Source organism: Podarcis gaigeae (genome assembly GCF_964106915.1).
Source record: "Podarcis gaigeae genome assembly, chromosome: 2".
In the NCBI taxonomy this organism is placed as follows: Eukaryota; Metazoa; Chordata; class Lepidosauria; order Squamata; family Lacertidae; genus Podarcis; species Podarcis gaigeae.
Window position 1 is genome coordinate 17508688 of NC_139679.1, and position 21325 is coordinate 17530012.

Consider the following 21325-nt stretch of genomic DNA (forward strand, 5'->3'; position numbering starts at 1 on the left):
TTGGGGTCTGAAGAGGGGGCCCCTGTAACTCCAGGATTTAAAATAATGTAAGGGTGCCACTGACAGGATGTGAGTACCACAGCATCCCGGATCATATGGAAAAAAGCCGCATATATTTCAGTGGAAGCATTGTGAGGAACGTTGTGGTACTCTGCATTAATTCCTCCACCACCTATTGATTTACCTGCCAAAGGGTGGAAGTTGACTAAATTTTACACACAAGTAGGCCCACTGGATTTAATGGAGATGACAGAGGTGGTGTACACCCTGCTGTTTACTCTAGCTCCTGTATGCTTCCAACCCTGGTGTTTGAAGCATGATGTCTGCCATAATCCATATGTCTTAAATGTACCAAATTTAAGGGTGGAAATGCTTCAAGGGGCATGTTACGGGCTTGGTTTGCAGATCACACTAAGCCAAACCATGACTCAGCATGAACGCACAAGCATGTGGGCTCCTAAGGAAGAGATCCCGGACACTTTGCTGCTCCCTGGTTGTTCTGCCGTTGGGATGAGCTAAGCTAAGCACAGTGTGTAGTCTGAACCCAGGTATGTGGGTTAGTTCTCCCAAACAAACCACAAACCATAGGACAAGCCTTGGCTACAGCTCTTGGTTTGTCTGAAGAGAGCCAAACCATGAGCTTAGGTTTGGATGACAAACTTAGCCAAGCCACAGCACAGCTCAACACAACAGCTGAGCAACCAGAAGTAGAGCAAAGTTACCTAAAACAATACAAAAAATATATTTATGTATGCAACCACGGCCCCTTGAATGCTATTTGCCCCAAGATGGAAAGAAGAAAATGTCCTGACAAAAGAGGAATGGTGACAGAAACTACTAGATTATGCAGAAATGGCTAAGTTTAACAGAAGAATAAGAAATCAAGAGGACAAAGTTTTTAATAAAGAATGGAAACTGTTTATTGAATATTTACAAGACTATTGTAAACCGATTAAGACATTGGCAGAATTAATGTAAAAATGTGCAGTGATATAAAACATATTGAATATATGGGATAAATAATAAATAGGTTTAATCTGGAAATGCAGTAAAAATAATATAAATGCAAAAAGAGGGGGAGGGAAGTCGAAATATGACACATGCAGTAAGTTGCTTTTTAATAGGGTTTGCTTTTGTTTGTTGTAAAATGAAAATTATAATATATTTTTTAAAGGAGTAAATTGGCTACCATCTCATCTGGATTCTGTGTGCATTTGGCTTGTCTTAGCGCAGCATGAGAACCAGGCTATTGAGTCCCAAAATATAGAATCCTCACGTGCTTTTGATCCCATATACAACCAAACTAGAGCCAAAACTTAGAATGTGAGTGATTTTTTTAAAGTTTAGTTTCAAAACCTGACTTGGGAGTATATTTAAAGCCTAACTTTTCAGCTTTGCTGATTTACTTCAAGGTGGTCATAGTGAAGTGTTTTAAGTTTTTCTTAAACCTGTCAGCAGTGCAATTCCTTGCATGCCTTCTTAGACCTAAGTTCCACTGAGTTCGGTGTGTATAGGATTGCAGCCCAAAATCTGTACAGGAGAGCAATGGTTGGGAAAATTCAATTGGAAGGATCAACTTTAATTTTCTTTTTGCAGGCAGATCCGAGTTCAGAAATTGTGCACGAGAACATTCCCTACAAAAACCTGTTTCAGTTTTATATATCAGCCTCCTCTTTTACACAGTATGCGGTTTGGTTTTGTAGCTCGCCCCTACGCCAAACGCTATGCTACGTGCAGTTTCTGGTGCCTCCTGAGCTGCAACTTGTGCCGGAAACCCTCCCTGCACTCCCCGCAGATATAAGGCCTCTCGTCCGTATGGGTGCGCCGATGACGGATTAGGTTCGAGCTCACGCTGAATCACTTCCCGCACTCCAGGCACGCGTAAGGCTTCTCTCCCGTGTGGGTCCTCTGATGCTGGATGAGGGCAGAGCTCTCGCTGAAGCGCTTGCTGCAGTCCCTGCATTGGTGCGGCTTCTCTCCTGTGTGTATCCTCTGGTGGGTCAGCAGGTTGGAGTTCTGGCTGAAGCCTTTGCCGCAGACAGTGCAGGTATAGGGCTTCTCCCCCGTGTGGGTGATCTGGTGCCTGACGAGGTCCGAACTGCGGCTGAAGCCCTTGCCACACGCATTGCAGGTGGTGGGCCTCGCGAGGGGTCTTTGCAGGGCCAGGAGGTCCTTCAGCCTTTCAATGCTTTCCTTGCACTGGGACGATACACCAAATCTCCTACTAAGGGCTGTGTTTTTCCTCTGCTGCCTCCCTGGCTCACTCTGGCTCTCGCAGTCTCTTTCCTGACTGCCACTGTCCAAAGTTCTCCTCTGAGAGTGTTCCTCTGCCCCCTGGGGATCTGTTATTATGGGGTCTTTCTGGGTAAGGCTGCCTTCCTTCCTTCTGCTCTCCATTATTTTGTATCCTGGAAAGAGAATTCAGCTATCAGCAGAATATATCTAAGTGGGGTAGGAGAGCTGGGGGGGGGGGGAATAATTCACACCTGACAACCAATGCTCCCCTTTGGTTTCTGATAGTACACAGGTAGATGAGTCTAAAAAGCCCGGGACACAAATTTTCAGAGCCCTCTAATGTTGTCTATGGTGGCTCATTTACCAGAAGTAATGTATTTAGTGTTAACTCTGGAAGCTTCATGGGGACGCGGGTGGTGCTGTGGGTTAAACCACAGAGCCTAGGACTTGATGATCAGAAGGTCGGCGGTTCGAATCCCCACAAAGGGGTGAGCTCCCGTTGCCTGGTCCCTGCTCCTGCCAACCTAGCAGTTCGAAATAGGTACCGCTCCGGTGGGAAGGTAAACGACGTTTCCGTGTGCTGCTCTGGTTTGCCAGAAGCGGCTTAGTCCTGCTGGCCACATGACCCGGAAGCTGTATGCCGGCTCCCTTGGCCAATAAAGTGAGATGAGCACCGCAACCCCAGAGTCGGTCACGACTGGACCTAATGGTCGGGGGTTCCTTTACCTTTTACTGGAAGCTTTTTAATGTGAAAGGCATCATTTTCTAATTCTGAGAGATACCCAACTGAGGCACGCCGATTCTAATTGCAGTACAGCACTTGACATGCCGTGGTGTTTAAGTATTATATAATATTCAAGAGGTGATACACCACAGGATTAATATTTGACACTGTTGCTGCAACTGGCAATAGTGTACACACACAGGAACAGGGAACCGTGTCCCAAATGCAGAGTGGTCAAGTGAGACTGAATTGGCACACTCCTTGCCACCAGCACCTCTCTGAAAACATTTTTGTGTGTGCTAGAGTCCAACAGGAGAATTTGTGTTATTAATAATATTCAATCTAGAGTTATGAGTGAGTCCAACCCCAGGTCTGGCTTTTCAGCCACACCCAGGACCATTCGTCTGTTGTGTTTCTCCTCTTAGAGTGGAACAAAGGTCTATCCAGGGAACAAAGACTGATTGTTCTGCTTGTCACAAATTATGATATAGTGATGTGAGGTAAAGGTAAAGGGACCCCTGACCATTAGGCCCAGTCGTGACCGACTCTGGGGTTGCGGCACTCATCTCGCTTTCCTGGCCAAGGGAGCTGGCGTTTGTCCGCAGACAGCTTCCAGGTCATGTGGCCAGCATGACTAAGCCGTTTCTGGTGAACCAGAGCAGCACACGGAAACGCCGTTTACCTTCCTGCCGGAGCGGTACCTACTTATCTACTTGCACTTTGACGTGCTTTCGAACTGCTAGGTTGACAGGAGCAGGGGCCAAGCAACGGGAGCTCACCCTGTTGCGGGGATTCGAATCGCCGACCTTCTGATAGGCTCTGTGATTTAACTCACAGCGCCACCCGCGTCCCTCTGATGTGAGGTAAGGGTGTATAAAAAAAATAGGGGATTGCACAACAAGCAGAAAAACACAAACGAAAACTCGATTTCAAAATATTTTTGAATTCAGCCTTGATTCTATTTGCAATAAAGACTAACCTGCCAGCTTGCTCCTCCCAAATACCCTCTGGACAAGGTCATGTTGAGATACAGTCTGGATGCATGTCAAACCCACCAGAGCAACAGCAGTCAGCCCCCACCCTTGGCATCTGTAAAATGGTAAGAATAAAGCTACCTTGCAGAGAGATAGAGAATTCAGTGCTTTGCACTTCATTGTACTGTACAGCAATGAAATTAAACACCCACGGCCACAATGGGAAAGGAAAAACATCAACCCCCAGTCCTGACACTTCAGGAGTGTGGCTTGATTCAGAGCATAGTGAAATGATGAGATTTGGGGGGTGGGCTGCTGCAACAGCTTCAGATTTTTTTTTCATATGTATTAACTGAAATGCATTTTATTACAATGATTGCAAATGCGGCACTTTTCCCAGAATCCTGTCACTGACAATAAAGCACATCTGATAAAAAAAAGAGTTTTCTTCCAGCAGGCAGAGTCCAGAGCTAGTTGCTGCTGCTAAAGATGAGAATTCACTGCAGGCACCACAGAGTGGAGACTGAGAAACCCAGAGCCAGATTTTGCTCAGCTCCACCAACATTTAAGGTGGATTCTGGGGAAAGGAAAGTCCTTTCTCCATCCTGCCCCAGCCTCCACCTCCGATCCTAGGAGGCGACAGATGTGGTTGCATTCGCTGCTGCTTTCATCCTTGCCTTCCCCTTTGAGCGTCTGGCTGGCTGGCTTTGCTCCTCTCCTGCTGGAGGAGCATGTCTGGGATGAGGGGAAGGGCTGTCTTTTGTTCAAAGACAGTAGAGGTAGGATTCAGCCAGTGGCATCTTCAGCAATGCCCTTGTTTTATTTGCACGATGCCTCCCCTTAAGTTATCCACCCAATCATGAAGATATATTCTTCCAAGTCTAACTTTACCACCTGTAGACTGCAATGAACCCTATTAACAATGATAATTATGATGTTATTTTAAGTGAAACCTCCAAGCATGTAATTCCCAGACGGTGGGAACAGAATTCTGTATGTAACGACAGCAGCTAGGATTCTTTATGCACAAAGCTGGAAGGAAGAAGTTCCCACCAAAGAAGAATGGATAAGTAAAGGGATGGACCATGGAGGGTAGGCAAAGCTATCAGCAAAAATAAGAGAGCCTAATGACTGTTTTGTGGAAGAATGGAAGCCCCTTTTGGAATATTTAAATGGAAGCTCCTTTTGGAATATTTAAAGAAATATTATGGTATGATCATGGGCGTAAGCAGGATTTTTTTTGGAGAAGTCACGGGTAAAAATACAACCCCAAAAGGGGGGCAGGCTTTGGTTGGGGGTGGGAAGAAGCTCAGTTAGTTGAGTACTTTTGATGCAGCCCCCCCCCCCCCGCTATGCCCATGAGTGTGATGAAATTCTGAGCAGGATTTGAACTATGAGCAACAGAAAGATTTAGATTATTGTGTCGTGGTTATGAGAGAGAGAAGACAAGGGTGCAGCAAGGGGGCAAAATTAAAAACACCATGGAAAACAGGAAGGGAAATCAATAAAACCAAAGAGAAAATTTTCATGTGTTGGAATGTATTCATGGATTTATACACACACACACATATATATGAACTAAAATAAAAAAGAAGGAACTCCCAGATGTTGCTAGCCTTCACGTCACATTTGCAGACTTCTTTGTAACGCAGAGCTGAACAAAATTGCGCACGGGACCCGAATAATAATAATAATAATAATAATGTATTCTTGGATTTATATATATATATATAATAAAAAAATAAAAAATGAATTAAAATAAAAAAGGAACTCCCAGATGTTGCCAGCCTTCACGTCAAGTTTGCAGACTTCTTTGTAACCCGAACCAAACAAAATTGCGCATGGGACCTGAATAATAATAATAATAATAATAATAATAATAATAATAATTTATTATTTATACCCCGCCCATCTGGCTGGGTTCCCCCAGCCAATCTGGGCGGCTTCCAACAGAACACTAAAATACAATAACATTAAAAGCTTCCCTAAACAGGGCTGCCTTCAGATGTCTTCTAAAAGTTTGGTAGTTATTTTTCTCTTTGGCATCTGGTGGGAGGGCGTTCCACAGGGCAGGTGCCACCACCGAGAAGGCCCTTTGCCTGGTTCCCTGTAACTTGGCTTCTTGTAGTGAGGGAACTGGCAGAAGGCCCTCGGTGCTGGACCTCAGTGTCCGGGTAGAAAGATGGGGGTGGAGACGCTTCTTCAGTTATACAGGACCGAGGCCATTTAGGGCTTTAAAGGTCAGCACCAACACTCTGAATTGTGCTCGGAAACATACTGGCCTGAAGCGCTGCTTTGCCTCTTCCTCCTCCCTTCCCGGGCCTAAAATTTAGCCAGGCCCAGAAAACGCCCCCGTGGGGGGAAGAAAGAGCCCAGCCTTTGACAGAAGCTGCTAAGCGGAGTATCCCTGGAACTCCCTTCGCCGGGGGGAAGAGGACTTATTCGGAGAGCCGCGAGAGGATTGGCAGGTAGAGGGAGGAGTGGGGTGGGCTTTACCCTGAGACCCTCGGCAATGATTGGAGGGGACTGGTGAGGGGGCGGGGCCAGCTAACACGGAGCGGAAAGAGCGTCTTCGCCCAGCGCCTGCCTGAGGGGTTGTTGTTTCTTCTTTTTACTGCTTCCGGGTCAGCGGGGTCAGCGGCGCTTGAGCTTCCGGGAGCGCTGCTGGAGGGCGCGCGGGCCGGGGTCGACGCCGGGTCGGTGAGTGAGGCGGCGGCAGGGGCCGGGTAGGCCTTGCCCTGCGGTGCGGGGTCCCCTCTGTCTGGCCTCCGCGGGCGGTGGGGGCGGCCCCACCCGGGAGGCGCACTGGTGGTGAGCGAGAGGCGACCCCTGGGACCCCGCATGGGCGGTGCGACAACCCCCAGCACCACCACCTCTGGGCGGCCTCTGTGGGCTCCAGCTCGCCTCTTTCCCAACCGCTCGTTTCCATGCCCAAAAATGTCTGCCACAACAACAGCAACAATTGTTGTTGTTTAGTCGTTTAGTCGTGTCCGACTCTTCGTGACCCCATGGACCAGAACACATCAGGCACTCCTGTCTTCCACTACCTCCCGCAGTTTGGTCAAACTCATGTTGGTAGCTCCGAGAACACTGTCCAACCATCTCATCCTCTGTTGTCCCCTTCTCCTTGTGCCCTCCATCTTTCCCAACATCAGGGTCTTTTCCAGGGAGTCTTCTCTTCTCATGAGCTGGCCAAAGTATTGGCGCCTCAGCTTCACGATCTGTCCTTCCACTGAGCACTCAGGGCTGATTTCCTTAAGAATGGATACGTTTGATCTTCTTGCAGTCCATGGGACTCTCAATAGTCTCCAGCACCATAATTCAAAACAACACAACAACAGAATACAAGCAACAATACAACAACAGAAATCCCGCCAAGCTTCTGTGTTGTGAATACAGAGATCTAGGTGGCTATAGAGAGAGAGAAGTATTCAAAATGTACATGGGCGTAGGCAGGGAGGGCATCTCCCCCCCCCCATCAAATAAAAAAAATACTTAATTCAGAGATTGTAGAAAGATTTTGGACAGGTTTTTCTGAGCACTTGGAGTCTAAAGAAAGTACTGTAAATTAACTGTTGTTGTGAGAGTTCATTTCAAATCTGCTAGACAGAGCCAGACAGAGGATGATGACAGGTGGTGGTCCTGTCCCCCCAACATAAAACCCGGCTATGCCCATAAACATGTATATCCTTATATGTCAGGTTACATAGGGAGCCTACATGTGAGTGAGGGTATGTGGCGATTATGCGGCTTGCATTGAAATACAAAAGGTAACGCAGAGGCAGTGCTTGTTAATTCAAAACCGCAAGAGAGTCTTGTTGCCTCTTAAACGTTTATGATGACATGCTTTGTTTGTGTGGTCTAGAGCCCATGTCATCAGGTGCGTCAAGTGTTAGCCCAGGTTAGCTGGCGTAGGCGCTTGGGTGTAAGGAGTGAAGCGTGGGGGAAGCAAAATACAAGAATGCAAAATGTTAAAAACTTGCATATGTGTAAAGCACAGTGATAGTCACAAAGAAGTGTTTGATGAGAACACAAACATTCTGCCATTTGTAACCTATTTAACATCTGTAATAGGATGGAAAAAAACTTGCCACGGAGACACACTGGTCCTTAAAGCTATTCTTCAGGTGGCATGTTAAGTTTGCTGCTGAAGAGTTCTGGGAATCTGAATTCTTTCTCATTACTTTGTGATCTTTCAGTTGGTCTTAACTGAAAGGTGTTAATTAATCCTACTGCTATTTTTGAAGTGTTTTCTAATTAACCAACAGAGCTAACTGGCACCTCAGTCAGCTTACACTGAGGCTATTGGAAGACATTTTATGTAGTAATATGTCAAATGGTGTCTAATGCATCCCTTGCATCAGGTTAACAGTGAAGCATACGTGTTTCCTCTTTTAGTAGAAGTGCATCTTGGTATGAGCAGTGATACATGGCATGCATGTAATTAATGCGTGACAGGGAAGGGCTGCATCATGCATTGTGACTAAAGTGCTTTCGCCCAAAATACATTCAAGAGTTATAGGCAGGCAGTACAGCTGTCTGGGAGCTGGCAGAACTAGGCTGTTGAATGCTTCTTGTTTGTTTCTCGTGGCTTGATAGCTATTCCCTTGCAGCACACCTTTTGGGAATTAGTGGTTTATTATTTATCTGTTGTATCTCTTTCCTAATTGGAAGGCAGTGTCAGTCACAGCAATGTTCCACAGTTGCATGTTTTTCTTGCTCCCCCTTTTTCCCCGAAATGGAGAGTGCATTTGTCTGCTTAGCTGACTTCCCTCTTATATACAACCCTCTGTAGTTCTCTTGGCCACCTGAGTTGAGTAAAAAAGAAGGAATGCTTCTGACAGTATTTTATGTGTCATTGAGACTGCAGCATCTATCTCTAGGTTAAGATACTGCAATGTGTTATATGCCTTTAAAGATGGCTCAGAAACTGCAGCGGTGCAGAATTCAGTGGCCAGATTACTTACAGGCACAAGTAGTTTCTGAGCTTAGTTCAAAATGCTAGTTGTGACCTAGGAAGCCTGGTGCTGCTCTGGACCTTAGTACTTCAGGGACTGCCTCTCCTCACATGAACTATTCTTCCCTCTGCGTTCTTCATCTAAGGCCCTTCTCCATGTGCCCCCTCCAAGGGAGGTGTGGAGGGTGGCAACAAGAGAAAGGGCCTTTTTAGTGGTGGCTCCCCCTTTATGGAATGTTCTCTCCAGGGAGGCAAGCCTTGTGCTGTCTTTGTTCTCACATGCTGGGCAAAAACATTGTTATGAATTTGGATCTAAATTTTCAGCTTATATTTTAGTGGGGTGGGACCTGTGTATATAGAGATACATACAGATAGTTTATTTTAGGTTGTTTAGTCCTTGTTTTTAATGTTCATTTTTGTAAGTTGCTTTGAGTTTCTTTTTCAAAAAGCAACTAATAATAATAAAGTGTGCCTTGTGCCACCCAGTTTTTCATCTTGTTTATAAAAACAAATTACTGAGATGATGCTTGCATCACATATACTATAACTTAATAGCCTTGGGTGCTACTTGTACACTGACAGCTTGCAAAACTGGAGCAGATTATTGAAATTAAGGTGACTTCCTGAATTGAATACTTTTATTCTGGTTGCAAAATTTGCAGGGCCTTGCATTTTTTCTTTAAAATTTGAAACCCTTCTAAAACAAGAACAAGAATGATGAAAAAGGAAGCACAATGTATTTTAAAAGGTGGCTAGTCTAGGATGTAACACTTGCACAATAGATATGATTGCATCATGCAGTTTGGTTTCACGTTTTGTTCTTCCAAACATGCAAATATTGCAACCATATAAAAGGAGTTCTGTTGCCTGCTGCCACAGTGTGCCTTGAATGTCTGCTATTTTTTCAGTATTTTTGCATTGCATATGAACTCTGTTGGCAAAATATTGAGTGTTTGGCATGCTTATATCCTAGAATGGGTTCTACACAGATTTCTGTTGTGAAGTGACTGCCCCAAAGTCATCCTGCATGAGAAAAACAGTTACAGTAATCTGCCAAAAATAACAGAGAACATCCATCAATAATAAGCTTACCACCAGCCCCCTTCCCACTTTTAGATGCTAGTTTCCCCTTGTACTCTTCCAGTTCAATACCCTTAGTTAATCCCCATCTTCTTATCTTTTTCACACTCCTCTCTTGTTGTCACTCAGTTGTTTCTTGAATGCCTCGGTGTACATTTTGGCTCCTGAATGCCGAAAACCCAGAAGTAAGTGTTCCAGTTTTTTAACGTTCTTTGGAAGCCAAATGTCTGACCCGGCTTCCGATTGAGTGCAGGAAGCTCCTGCAGCCAATTAGAAGCTGCACCTTGATTTTCAAACGGTTCTGGGAATCAAATAGACTCCCGGAACGGATTAAGTTTGACAACCAAAGTACTGTACCAGTGTACTTGGCTAACCAGGTCCCTTTAGAAATCATGCCTCAGGTCCTGATTGTTTTAATTAGCTGTGCACTGAACAATTCAGAAGAGGCCATTAAAAAAACAAACACAAAAACTCCTCTTCTGCTTCTGTTTATCTCTAGATTATTATCCCTGTGGTCAGGGTCCTGTTGCTTTAAAAAACAACAACAGTACAATGCCTCTGTTGACTTTTAGGTCCTAAATACTGCAGGTTATCAATATTGAATTTTACAGTGCCGAACCTCCCACTCACTTAGGTTTCAGATTCACCCATTTTGCAGTTTGCCATACAAACCATATTGGTTCACTGTGACCTCTGTTTTATAGTAAAAAATACCCACCTGTTCTCTCCCCATTGCCACAGTAACTTATCACAGAATGAATTTCAGCCTTCTGTTTGTAGTGAAGTTGGGAGTAAAGTTGTACAGGTGTTGGATGGCCTGTTTCTTAGCAAGTGAAAGGAAGATCAATACTGTACCAAGCAAACCCACTACACACAGTGACCCAGTGTTAATCTGTTAAAGCTGTATTGAGCCTGCCTGGCCGTCTTAAGAACTGTTGCAGCATGTGCCTCAGTTTGTTCTAGCCAAAGTGTTCATATACCAGTCAAATAAATAATTGGCCTTTCTAACCCAGCATTACCCCCTTTGACTGGGGCTCTCTAAGCCTGAAGCAGAGATATTTCTTAGCTCTGCCCTGCTATTTTTTCAAAAATAATAGCTCAAAATGCATAGGGCATTGGATTTGGAAGGGGCAGTAGCAAAGTACTAGAGCACATGCGTCATATGCAGATGATCCCAAATTCTACCACCAGAGCCTTCAGTTAAATGATCGTAGGCAGAACAAAAAACCTATCCAGGAGACCACATAGAGCTGCTATTGATCAAAATAGACCATGAGTAGAGGCTCAGAGGCTGAATGCCTGACTGTCTGGTCCTTGGGAGTCTTCCCAGTCCATGCCTTTTGGCAGCCCTTGGGTGCTTTTGCCCAACTGCAATATGTCCTTGATGGGATCATGCCTCTTGCATTCCTGGGTGAGGTAAGTTGTGGGGTATGTGCACCTGAGTGTATTGAAACCTCTTGGTTTTGCATAGCTAAGTCGCAGCTGTTGCCCCATCCACTTGCCTCTGCGCCACCCACCCTAGGCATGCAAACCATCACTTGATGCTGCAGTAATCTAGTGTTGGGCGAAACATAACAAGTTACCAAGCCTTTTCTTATTCACAATTTTTATTATTAATAGGTGTCGTTCCCTTGAACTTTCGTGCGCTTCCTTCCTTTTTAAAGCTTTCTTCTGCATTTCTCTTTTGTCTCCACCACAGACAACATTGAGCATGTGAATTAACCCAAGGAAACTTGAGTTCCAGTATGTGGTATATTATGCAGAGCATTCAGAGTAAATATTCTTTGTCGGAGCGCTTGATCCGCACTATTGCAGCCATCCGATCCTTCCCGCATGACAATGTCGAAGACCTTATCAGGAGGGTATGTTGAAAGACTACAGAGACGTTTTAGCTCTGGAAGTTGTGTTTTGGAATCTCCAAAAAACCTCTGTATGTCTTGGTTCAGTTATATGGCTCAGTTACAGTCCTAGGCAGGATTTCCTTTGGGCTGCTGTTTGTTTCACATACACTTTTAAACCAGGGTTAATGAGTTTAAGAGGTGGGGACCAATCCTGTGCATCCACGGTAACATATGGTGCATCTTGCTGCAAACTGCCTTTGGGGTGAGGGAGAGAGAGACACGGCTTCATTAGTGTAACAATTTGTTTCCCCTATGGGATGGGACGGTCACCATTCATTTTATACTTTTATAAAAGTAAAGGAATGCACTTGAGGCCATAATAATAATAATAATAATAATAATTTATTATTTGTGCCCCGCCCATCAGGCTGGGTTTCCCCAGCCACGCTGGGCGGCTTCCACAAAGACCAAAAATACACTAAGATAGGGTGGCATTAACCTGCTTCCTGTTCCTAGTGAACCTAGAGCAGAACAGCACTGTCTGGGAATGGCCAGGATGGGCTGCTTTTGCTCCATTAGAGGAGAAAGATCTCCTTACTTCCTTTTAACTTCTATTTCCCTCTGCTTTTCTCAAGTGTGCTTGAGAATGTGCTGTGCTGTAACTAACCACACAGATACCAGTGGTTGAGCATGTAATAGACACTTGGACTGAAGTTGCGCTCTGTGAAGTATGCATTATGTCATACAGCCAAGATACCCCAGATCTTAGATCATCTGTACATTGTGGCCACTGCTGTATTTTGGACTACAACCGTAGGGATAGGAATCCTCCTTTCTGATGGGTGAGGTTATGTCGGCTGTGGCTGCTTGCTAACCTACCCTTGATGCATCTTAAGTGTAAATCTAAACTACTGAATATTTTTAGAGTGTATGTACAGCAGACAGCTTACAGTGAGTAGAGGCAAGTTTGGAAGAGCATTAAAACAATTTTGCTGGCCAGATAGCTGTTCCTTGTTGCCCACAAATCTGGGGGAGTCAAGAGGTGATCCATGTGGATTTGGGCTCTATAAAGGAGAAGGGAGGATAGATGTTAATTTTAGTCTCAGTGTTAAATAGTATTGAATAGTGTTCCTCAGACCAGTTTAAATGTGACATTTCTGATATTCAAAAGAATATGTAGTCAGTCTTTAACTCCAAAGGGCAGTGCTAAGACTACTTTAGTTTCTGATTTCTCAGCACTTGTAGTCACAGAGCTCCGCGTTAGGTTTGATTGATGCTGCCAACTGCTTTGCTATATTAATTCCCAGGTACTTAGTCTGCCAGAGCCCATTAAATGTACTATAAGTCAGCCTGTTGGCCAAAGAGCCTATGGAAGTTGATATGGTTCTTGATGTTTGTTTGCTATCCTCGTTCTTCCTCTCCCTGCTGTTAAATAAAATATAAGATAGTAATCTTTCCAGAATGCACACAGTAACAGAGTGTTGTACATAAATAAAAATAGCTAGAGGCTTGGGCCTGAATCTGTTTGGTAAGACAGAAGCACAAGGGAAGGGAAAAGAAGAGGGAGGCCTGTTTAGAGACGCCAGAGTTAAGAGATTAGCTTTTTAAAGCAGGTGTTTGAAAATACAGGTGGTGACCATTTTAGGCAAGTTCAACTGACATGTGACCACCAACTTGCGGGTACTTTTGGACCCAGAATAGGACAGAATGGGGACGGAGTGGGCTTATGCCTGTGGGGGCCAGGAACAGAACCCCCGTGCAAAACGGTTGTCTCCTGTATATTATAATTCTTTCCGGGTAAGCAAGCTTTGGCTAAAGGCTGGGGTCAGCTGATCACTTGATTATGGTTTCTCAATATACTGTACATCTGAAGTACACAGAAGAAAAACCTTTCAGGTTCAATTGTCACTCAGTTCCCCTGAGTACAACCTGTGTTGCTAGCAATAAAATCCATTTCATTAAATATGAGCAATCCATACAGTTCCTTGTGACATGAGGAGACCCCAAGATACTGGGTGTATGGAAAAAGGCCACAGTCTGAACCTGAGCTCCTTGTCTTGTTGGATGTGTTCTTCATAGTAGAGTCTAAAGAGGAAAGAGGATGCCGATCTTTACTTTCCTAGCTTCCTCAAGCAAATGGAGCAGGCCTTGCAGGAAGCAGGTTCTCTCCCATTTTTTAGCCACCTTTAGAATGCTACAGCAGTAAATAAATAGCTGTGAGAGTAATAAATATGAAGAGACTTAAATGGATTTGGGGTTTAGATTTTTGGCTTAAATCACAGAGACGCACCATAAATATGAAGTACCCCAATGTACTTAATCCATTCCGGAGGTCTGTTCTTAACCTGAAACTGTTCTTAACCTGAAGCACCACTTTAGCTAATGGGGCCTCCTGCTGCTGCGCCGCTGCCGGAGCACGATTTCTGTTCTCATCCTGAAGCAAAGTTCTTAACCCAAGGTACTATTTCTGGGTTAGCGGAGTCTGTAACCTAAATCGTATGTAACCTGAATCATATGTAACCCGAGGTACCACTGTATTGCAAAAGTTATTCATGATCCACTGAGATCAGAAATAAATAAGCTGGCAGAACTTCTCTTACTGTGCTTTCCCGATTTGTGTTCTTCCAGGGAGCAGATGTTAACTGTATGCACGGTACCCTGAAGCCATTGCACTGTGCTTGCATGGTTGCTGACGCCGACTGCATTGAGCTGCTCTTGGAAAAAGGAGCTGAGGTAAGAAGAGCCTATTTAAGAACAGATCCAGCAAACATGACAGATGTGAGGGGGTTTGTAGAGCACTTCTGAATGTTCAAAGGGGTATCCTTGTGATAGACCACACACACACACACACACACACACACACACACACACACACCCTGATCACAGTATTACATATCACACAACTAGATTGAGACATATTCCTTTAGGTGCAAGAGCTAGGAGGGGGAAAAACAGGGTTTTATGTGTTTTCAAAGCGGTTTGCCTTCTGGGGGCTGAGGTCGAGAGGTAAGGAAATGTGCCATTTTAGAAATCATAAGGTCAAGCCCTCTTGGGCATAGTGAATGGCTTGCACAGTTGTTGGGATCCTGACCATTATTTTGAATAGGTGGCTGGGGTTTAGCTCTCTGGCTCAAAAATTATTTGCCTGATTGATTGACATGGCCCAGTTTATAATAATATAATAATATAAATTTATTATTTGTTCCCCAGCCACACTGGGCGGCTTCCAACAAAGATTAAGAATACATTAAAATGTCACACATTAAAAACTTCCCTGAACAGTTTAGTCCTGTGCCAGTTTGATCACATTCTCTTGTGTGTGCGTTTCAGCATCGCCTTTAATTCTGACAAAAGTTTTTACAGGTAGGAAAATGACAAGGCCACGAGACCAAATGCGTCATCATCATCATCCTGGGTTTTAGAATTCCTAAAATGAGATTATAAAAATAAGATTATCAAATCTCAGTGGCTTTTAGGGTTGGATCCAAACAGCTGTCTATGAATGGAAGGGCTCCTTCTGTCCACAGAAGGCTTTTATTTATTTAATTTACAAAATTTATACACCACTTGAATGTAAAAAAAACACCCCACCCAAAATTCCCAGTTCAGGGATTCTGGTGGTAAAGTGAAGGGAATAGATTTTCTTCCATTTCCCCCTGCAGCAACCCCCTGTCCCCTTACTGTTCTCTCTGGTGTTACATCATTTCAGAGCAGACATTTGAAAGGCACAAGGGGAATTATCCAAAGTCAACTTCCTCTGCCTTCTGCTACGAGGAAGAAAGTCTGGGTCCAAGTTAAGTTCTCAAGGAATTAGTGAAATCACACAAGTTGCCATCCACGTACGGAGCTCAAGGCCTGAAGAACATAGTAAACTTGCCTGTGCTGGATTACAACAAGCCTTCATCTCCTCCAGCATTCTTTCTTTGACAGTGGTTAGTTAAATAGGATCCCTCCTGAATCCCTGTTATGCACTGCTTAGAAACTGCAGTGACGGAATTATTTAAATAAATATTGGCCCCTGGAATCTCACAGAGCAAGATGGGAGATGGCCATTCCCTTTTCGTTTGCTGTTTCTAAAAAATAAGGGCCAGAGCAGCAGCATGATACAGTGGTACCTCGGGTTAAGAACTTAATTTGTTCTGGAAGTCTGTTCTTAACCTGAAACTGTTCTTAACCTGAAGCACCACTTTAGCTAATGGGGCTTCCTGCTGCCACTGCACCGCGGCTGCACAATTTCTGTTCTCATCCAGAAGCAAAGTTCTTAACCCAAGGTACTCTTTCTGGGTTAGCGGAGTCTGTAACCCGAGGTACCACTGTACTTGAGAGTTTTCTGCTTCAGAGGAAACTCATTGAATGGGTCCGGTATTAGAGTGATGATCATGGGACAAGTGTTTTGGCTGATGGGGATTGCAATGGAATGATTCTACTACCCATCTTTCTTAGCCAAGTTTTGGTCATTTTCCTCTTGCCGATAATAAACTTCAAACACATGAAGAATCCTGTCTCTGCTTTTTCAGGTCAATGCCCTTGATGGCTACAACCGAACAGCACTTCACTACGCAGCGGAAAAGGACGAGACTTGCGTAGAGATCCTATTAGAATACGGGGCAAATCCCAATGCACTGGATGGCAACAAGGACACGCCACTGCATTGGGCCGCCTTCAAGAACAATGCTGAATGCGTCCGAACACTCTTAGAAAGCGGCGCCTTTGTCAATGCTCTGGATTACAACAACGACACCCCCCTGAGCTGGGCAGCCATGAAGGGAAACCTGGAGAGTGTGAGCATCCTTCTGGAATACGGGGCAGAGGTCCGGGTGGTCAATATGAAGGGGCAGACCCCGATTTCGAGGTTGGTTGCCCTGCTGGTCAGAGGACTCGGCACCGAGAGGGAAGACTCCTGCTTTGATCTCCTCCACAGAGCCGTAGGACACTTTGAGTTGCGGAAGAACGGCATGATGCCCCGCGAAGTCACGCGGGATCAGCAACTCTGCGAAAAGCTCACCACCCTGTGCTCCGCCCCGGGCACCTTAAAGACGCTGTCGCGCTATGCTGTGCGCCGCAGCCTGGGAGTCCAGTTCCTGCCAGATGCAGTGAAGGAGCTGCCTCTGCCAGAATCTCTGAAAGAGTATGTGTTGCTTAAATGACAGCTAAAGCCTCGCAAGTCTCTGTTAAGAGCTCACTTTGGTTGACTTACTGTGCAGCTCCTTTCCTGGTGCTTTCAACTGACTGTAGCAGCGATATGAAGTAGTTTTTTTGCAGATCTGTGTGTAACCGCACAGGGGATACTGGTTCTGACACTGGCTGGTGGTTTCCCTTAGTTTCTCATTTTTTCCTTCTTTTCTTCACCGAGAGAGGCTGGAAGGTGTAATGTCTGGTTCTTGAGAAAGAACCCTGCTCTTCGCCTCCTGCAGCAGTTCTTCCCTGAATTCCTAGATCTGATTTCTCCTGAGAATCTTTTGCACAAAGGGAAGGTGGAGCTACGTATCAGGCTGGAGGAGGAGGTGGTGGGGAAGGCACAAAAGCCGAATTATTGGTGACCTTCCTGCTTTACACTCTTGAGTCAGCAGGCCTGTCTTGCCATTTCATTTTCTGCTGCAAGGTAAAGTGGCTTGATGGATTGGAACAATGGCAGCCCTTCTCTGTTACACTGCCTCCTTTGTGTCTCTCCTATCCACTCATCAGATTGGCAGGAGAGGGAGAATTCTCTCCAAAGTAGTGGATCATGTTTTGATACTTTGGCCAGATCTTCATGTGCAGCAGAATGAAATTCCACAACAAATCCCAAGGTGGTAGTGGACTGTCTCACTTCAGACTGTAGGTGGAGAATATGATTTGTGAATGGCCCTTGGTTGGGAGTCAGGTTGAGGAACCAAACCCCTGCAAGTAGAAAGCACACGCCTCAGGGCAACAAGTACTTCAGCAATCCTTTATTTGCTGTCTGAATGTAAAGTGATAATGTAAAGCAAAAGCAGCGTGCAGGTTCAAACCAACACTCTGAGATGATAATCTTCCTTTCAATCATGTTCTCCTGCATGTTTAGATCCGCCCTTCATCGGGGAAGGGTTCAGCTGAGCCCCAGAAAGCAGGCCAGTTAGACTAAATCACAGTGAGTTTTTTCTTTAAAAAGTCAAGTAGCAAGATAGGTACAAGAAGTACAATGTATGCGATTTGTACCCTGAATGATAAGGAAGTTGGTTTCTGCCTACATAGTGTGCTCGTGTATCTAATTTATGGCTTAGAGCTTAGTAAGTATATTCTTCAGTTTGAAAGGGTCTCAGCACCCTGTGTTGAGCCTCATTGAACTACAGTTCCCATCATCCCTGGCCATGCTTGCTGAGGCTGATGAGAATTGTAGTTCAGCAGCATCTGGAGGGTCATAGGTTTATAGCATATTCAGTTAATTTCTGGTTTGCTGTCACATTACTCAATTTCAGCTGTGCTTTACTGTGTTTTCCTTAATTAGCAACAGAGTGTTCACGGGGTAGGGGGTATTTTAGTACTTAAAACACTGCTGCATTTAAAAAAACCTCTAAAGGTTTCAAGGTGTTTCCATCAAACACAGGTCCCTTTAGTGTCCAAGCAACAGTAAAAGTTTATTACTACCTGCAGCTATGAATCCTGCATTTATTTACAGCAAATTGAGGACAGAAGCAACATCTGAGCCGATGTGCTGTCGCAAATCTCCCAAGGTTTTGGACCAGCTTTTGTTTGCTCAGTCCAGTTCTTAAACTCCGATAGCTGACACACAGGGTTTTCCCTGATTGTAAAATTATAACTATATTTCAATTTACACTCTAGGATAACCTAATTTCCTTAGATCATGGGGAAGGATGGATAGCCCAGTGATACTGTTGCCTGAAGGCCCAGCTCCCTCTACTTTCAGCCAAGGCTTAAAAATGAAATGAATTTTTCTGAGAATAGGAGATGCTTCTAGGATTCCCTTACATCCCTCAGGATATCGCTGTTGGTTGGGTAGGGAGTATGAACTAATTCTGAGCAGTGAATGTATTCAACTGGGCACCGTTAATTTTCAAGGCAGTGTGGGATTGCTCTAATCACTTGGTAAAATGAACAGTGTCCTAAGCCATGAGTCGGGTGGTTAAAAGGCTGTTTAATATAAGGAGAGCCATAACCTTATATGGAGATGTAGTTCTTTCCATTCACAGGCAATCCAGAAACATTGCTCCATACTTTTAAGAACCACCGAAATCATGTCTTCCTTATAACAGTGGCAATGCAGTTGCCATCCACTCTGGGAACACCTCTCTCCCATTGAGTTAAGCCTACCTGAGTACATGCTGGACAGTGAGAAGCCACATATTGGGAGGAACAAATCATGCCATGAGCTCAAAATTCCCTTTGCCCAAGTGTTTGGTTGCTATGGAGGAAGAAGGTTCGTTAGGTGAGCAAATAACTTGTGTGGAGTATTAAAAGTTTGCTAATTAAAAATGGTGGTGTAGAAGCAATTTATTTTGTGGTGTGTTTTCATTGTGAGAGTGTCATGCTGCTGGTCTCCTGCTATTTCCTCTTGCCATCTCTCCAGCAGATAGCTGTCAGATTGCCGCACCACTACGAACCCAGAAGTCTTTCTGGTGTGCACAGTATGGCGTAATACAGCAACTAACCTGGGTTCTATTTAATGTGGAGTGGGTTTTGCCAAAGGAAGAGGAATGACAACATCAAGCACTTCCCTTTTCAGTAAGGATAAGTAGCTGGGAAGAAATGTATACAAACAGTTCCTGCCTCTATCATGTTCTGGAGTGATTTGGTTTTTTTTTTAACTGTGCATCTAACACCACTGCCAGTGAAACATTTCCCCGAGTTTTACTGTCAGTTTTGTAAGTTCATTAAAGGTAAAGGGACCCCTGACCATTAGGTCCAGTCGCGGACGACTCTGGGGTTGCGTCGCTCATCTCGCTTTATTGGCCGAGGGAGCCGGTGAGCAGTTTCCAGGTCATGTGGTCAGCATGACTTAGCCGGAGGCTAGATTGGCATTTTCAAAGTAATTTGCTGTTTTTCAGGTGACTGTTTTTACATTTTTTACTAGGGAGGAGAATATATACAGACAGCACCGTCCAATGTGGAGGATAAAACTCCATCATGTACAGGCACATATTTCTGAGTGCACATGCAAAAAAGGGGGCCAGGATTAGATGCAGAGGGAAAGAGAGGAAACACTCATTCAGCAACTCCCTTAGGTACTTCAGACATAGTTGCTAAAATTTACTTCCTTCAGTCCTCCCACCAGATGAATTGCAAGAAGGCCTTTTCTGCTAAGGCACTGACTCGCAGGGCTGCCTGCTGCTGTTGCCTCTACTTTTTGGAACTTGGTAGGAGACACTGCCTGGTGGAAACCTTTTTGTAATTATTTCCCACCGTTGCCATTTCGTAGGGTTACTGTTACTTTATTATGTGTGCATTTTATTTCCCTCTGTGTGTGTGCTAGAGTGCAGGAAGCCTGGAGGGAGTGAGATAACCAGGAATGGGTTTTCGTGTGTAGGAACTGCAAGTTCCGTTCAGCCGTGCCACTGAATTCCTTTAAGTGTTGGCTGTATTTTGCACTAGCTTTGGGGTAGTAGACTTTGGGACTGTAGTCAGGAACAAACTAGAATCTACAAGCCTGAAGTCTGCCTTCCTGTTGTACGGTTGCACTGTTTGTAGCTAGCTGGGCCATCAATTAGCAGGTTGGAGAATAAGCATATAGCACTACAGTGGTACATCTGGTTGCAAACGGGATCCGTTCCAGAGGCCCATTTGCAACATGAAAAGAACACAACCCGCAGCAGCGCAGGTTGCGATTCGCCACCTCTGCGCATGTGTGTGACGTTATTTTGCGCTTCTGCGCATGCGGCGAAACCCAGAAGTAACCCTTTCCGGTACTTCCGGGTCGCCACGGGACACAACCTGAAAGAACGTAACATGAAGCGGACATAACATGAGGTATGATGGTACAAACCCCATGTCTGCATGTAGCTTGGTTCCATGTGTCTAAGAGCTGCTGTTGCACTTTTACATACAGTGGTACCTTGGGTTAAGTACTTAATTCGTTCCGGAGGTCCGTTCTTAACCTGAAACTGTACCTAACCCGAAGCACCTCTTTAGCTAATGGGGCCTCCTGCTGCTACCGGAGCATGATTTCTGTTCTCATCCTGAAGCAAAGTTCTTAACCTGAAGCATTATTTCTGGGTTAGTGGAGTCTGTAACCTGAAGCGTATGTAACCGGAGGTACCACTGTATATTTATGCACTTAATAAGGGTGGTTTCAAACGATGTTCACAGTGGCTGTTTTAAATCCATGGAGGTGGAGATTGCCCCAGATAAGAAGAGACGTGTGTGTATTTTGGCAAATGGAAGTTTACATGCAGTCTAGTTTAGTACAGGTCCCAGCAGTATTAGAAACTCAGATATATAAGCTAGGTCCCAATGGCACATTTTAAACCTGGGTTACAGTCATCAAAGTTGCCATTTTGGGGCCAGACAGCTCAAAAACTGTATTTTTCAAGATGACTTT

The 21325-nt window shown here is 44.8% G+C and overlaps 2 protein-coding genes and 1 long non-coding RNA gene across 5 annotated transcripts in view; 1 reads left to right on the forward strand and 2 right to left on the reverse strand.

The window, feature by feature from the left end:
• Positions 1–895: 895 nt before the first annotated feature.
• On the reverse strand, positions 896–6404 carry LOC310839971 (uncharacterized protein). Its single transcript, XM_083729118.1, has 2 exons — positions 6212–6404; positions 896–2408 (listed from the first exon to the last, which is right to left on the reverse strand). The coding sequence occupies exon 2, from the start codon at positions 2395–2397 to the stop codon at positions 1858–1860; it is 540 nt and encodes a 179-aa protein (XP_083585244.1). The 5' UTR covers positions 2398–2408; positions 6212–6404; the 3' UTR covers positions 896–1857.
• Positions 6405–6492: 88 nt separating this feature from the next.
• Positions 6493–19280, forward strand: ASB8 (ankyrin repeat and SOCS box containing 8). Of its 3 annotated transcripts, XM_083729072.1 has the most exons (5): positions 6571–6633; positions 9553–9638; positions 11670–11832; positions 14440–14544; positions 16329–19280. In XM_083729072.1, exons 3-5 carry the CDS (start codon positions 11716–11718, stop codon positions 16956–16958), a joined length of 852 nt encoding a protein of 283 aa, XP_083585198.1. In that variant the 5' UTR covers positions 6571–6633; positions 9553–9638; positions 11670–11715; the 3' UTR covers positions 16959–19280. The 3 variants fall into 3 exon arrangements, with proteins under 3 accessions (XP_083585199.1, XP_083585198.1, XP_083585200.1); XM_083729073.1 differs by lacking the exon at positions 9553–9638 and having other exon boundaries at positions 6493–6633; XM_083729074.1 differs by lacking the exons at positions 6571–6633; positions 9553–9638 and adding an exon at positions 9740–10155.
• The window catches only part of LOC310840007, a 131693-nt gene continuing 128749 nt past the window's right edge, over positions 18382–21325 (reverse strand). The window contains exon 2 of the long non-coding RNA XR_014561750.1: positions 18382–20908. This is a non-coding gene — a long non-coding RNA (uncharacterized lncRNA). The remainder of the gene's footprint in view (positions 20909–21325) is intronic.

Bases quoted from the DNA above. Each gene is read 5' to 3' on its own strand.
- LOC310839971 (XM_083729118.1), bottom strand. From the start codon at position 2,397: ATGGAGAGCAGAAGGAAGGAAGGCAGCCTTACCCAGAAAGACCCCATA.
- ASB8 (XM_083729073.1), top strand. From the start codon at position 11,716: ATGTGGTATATTATGCAGAGCATTCAGAGTAAATATTCTTTGTCGGAG. The intron at 11,833-14,439 runs GTATGTTGAAAG...GTGTTCTTCCAG, and splicing joins TCGAAGACCTTATCAGGAGG to GGAGCAGATGTTAACTGTAT. The intron at 14,545-16,328 runs GTAAGAAGAGCC...CTGCTTTTTCAG, and splicing joins TCTTGGAAAAAGGAGCTGAG to GTCAATGCCCTTGATGGCTA.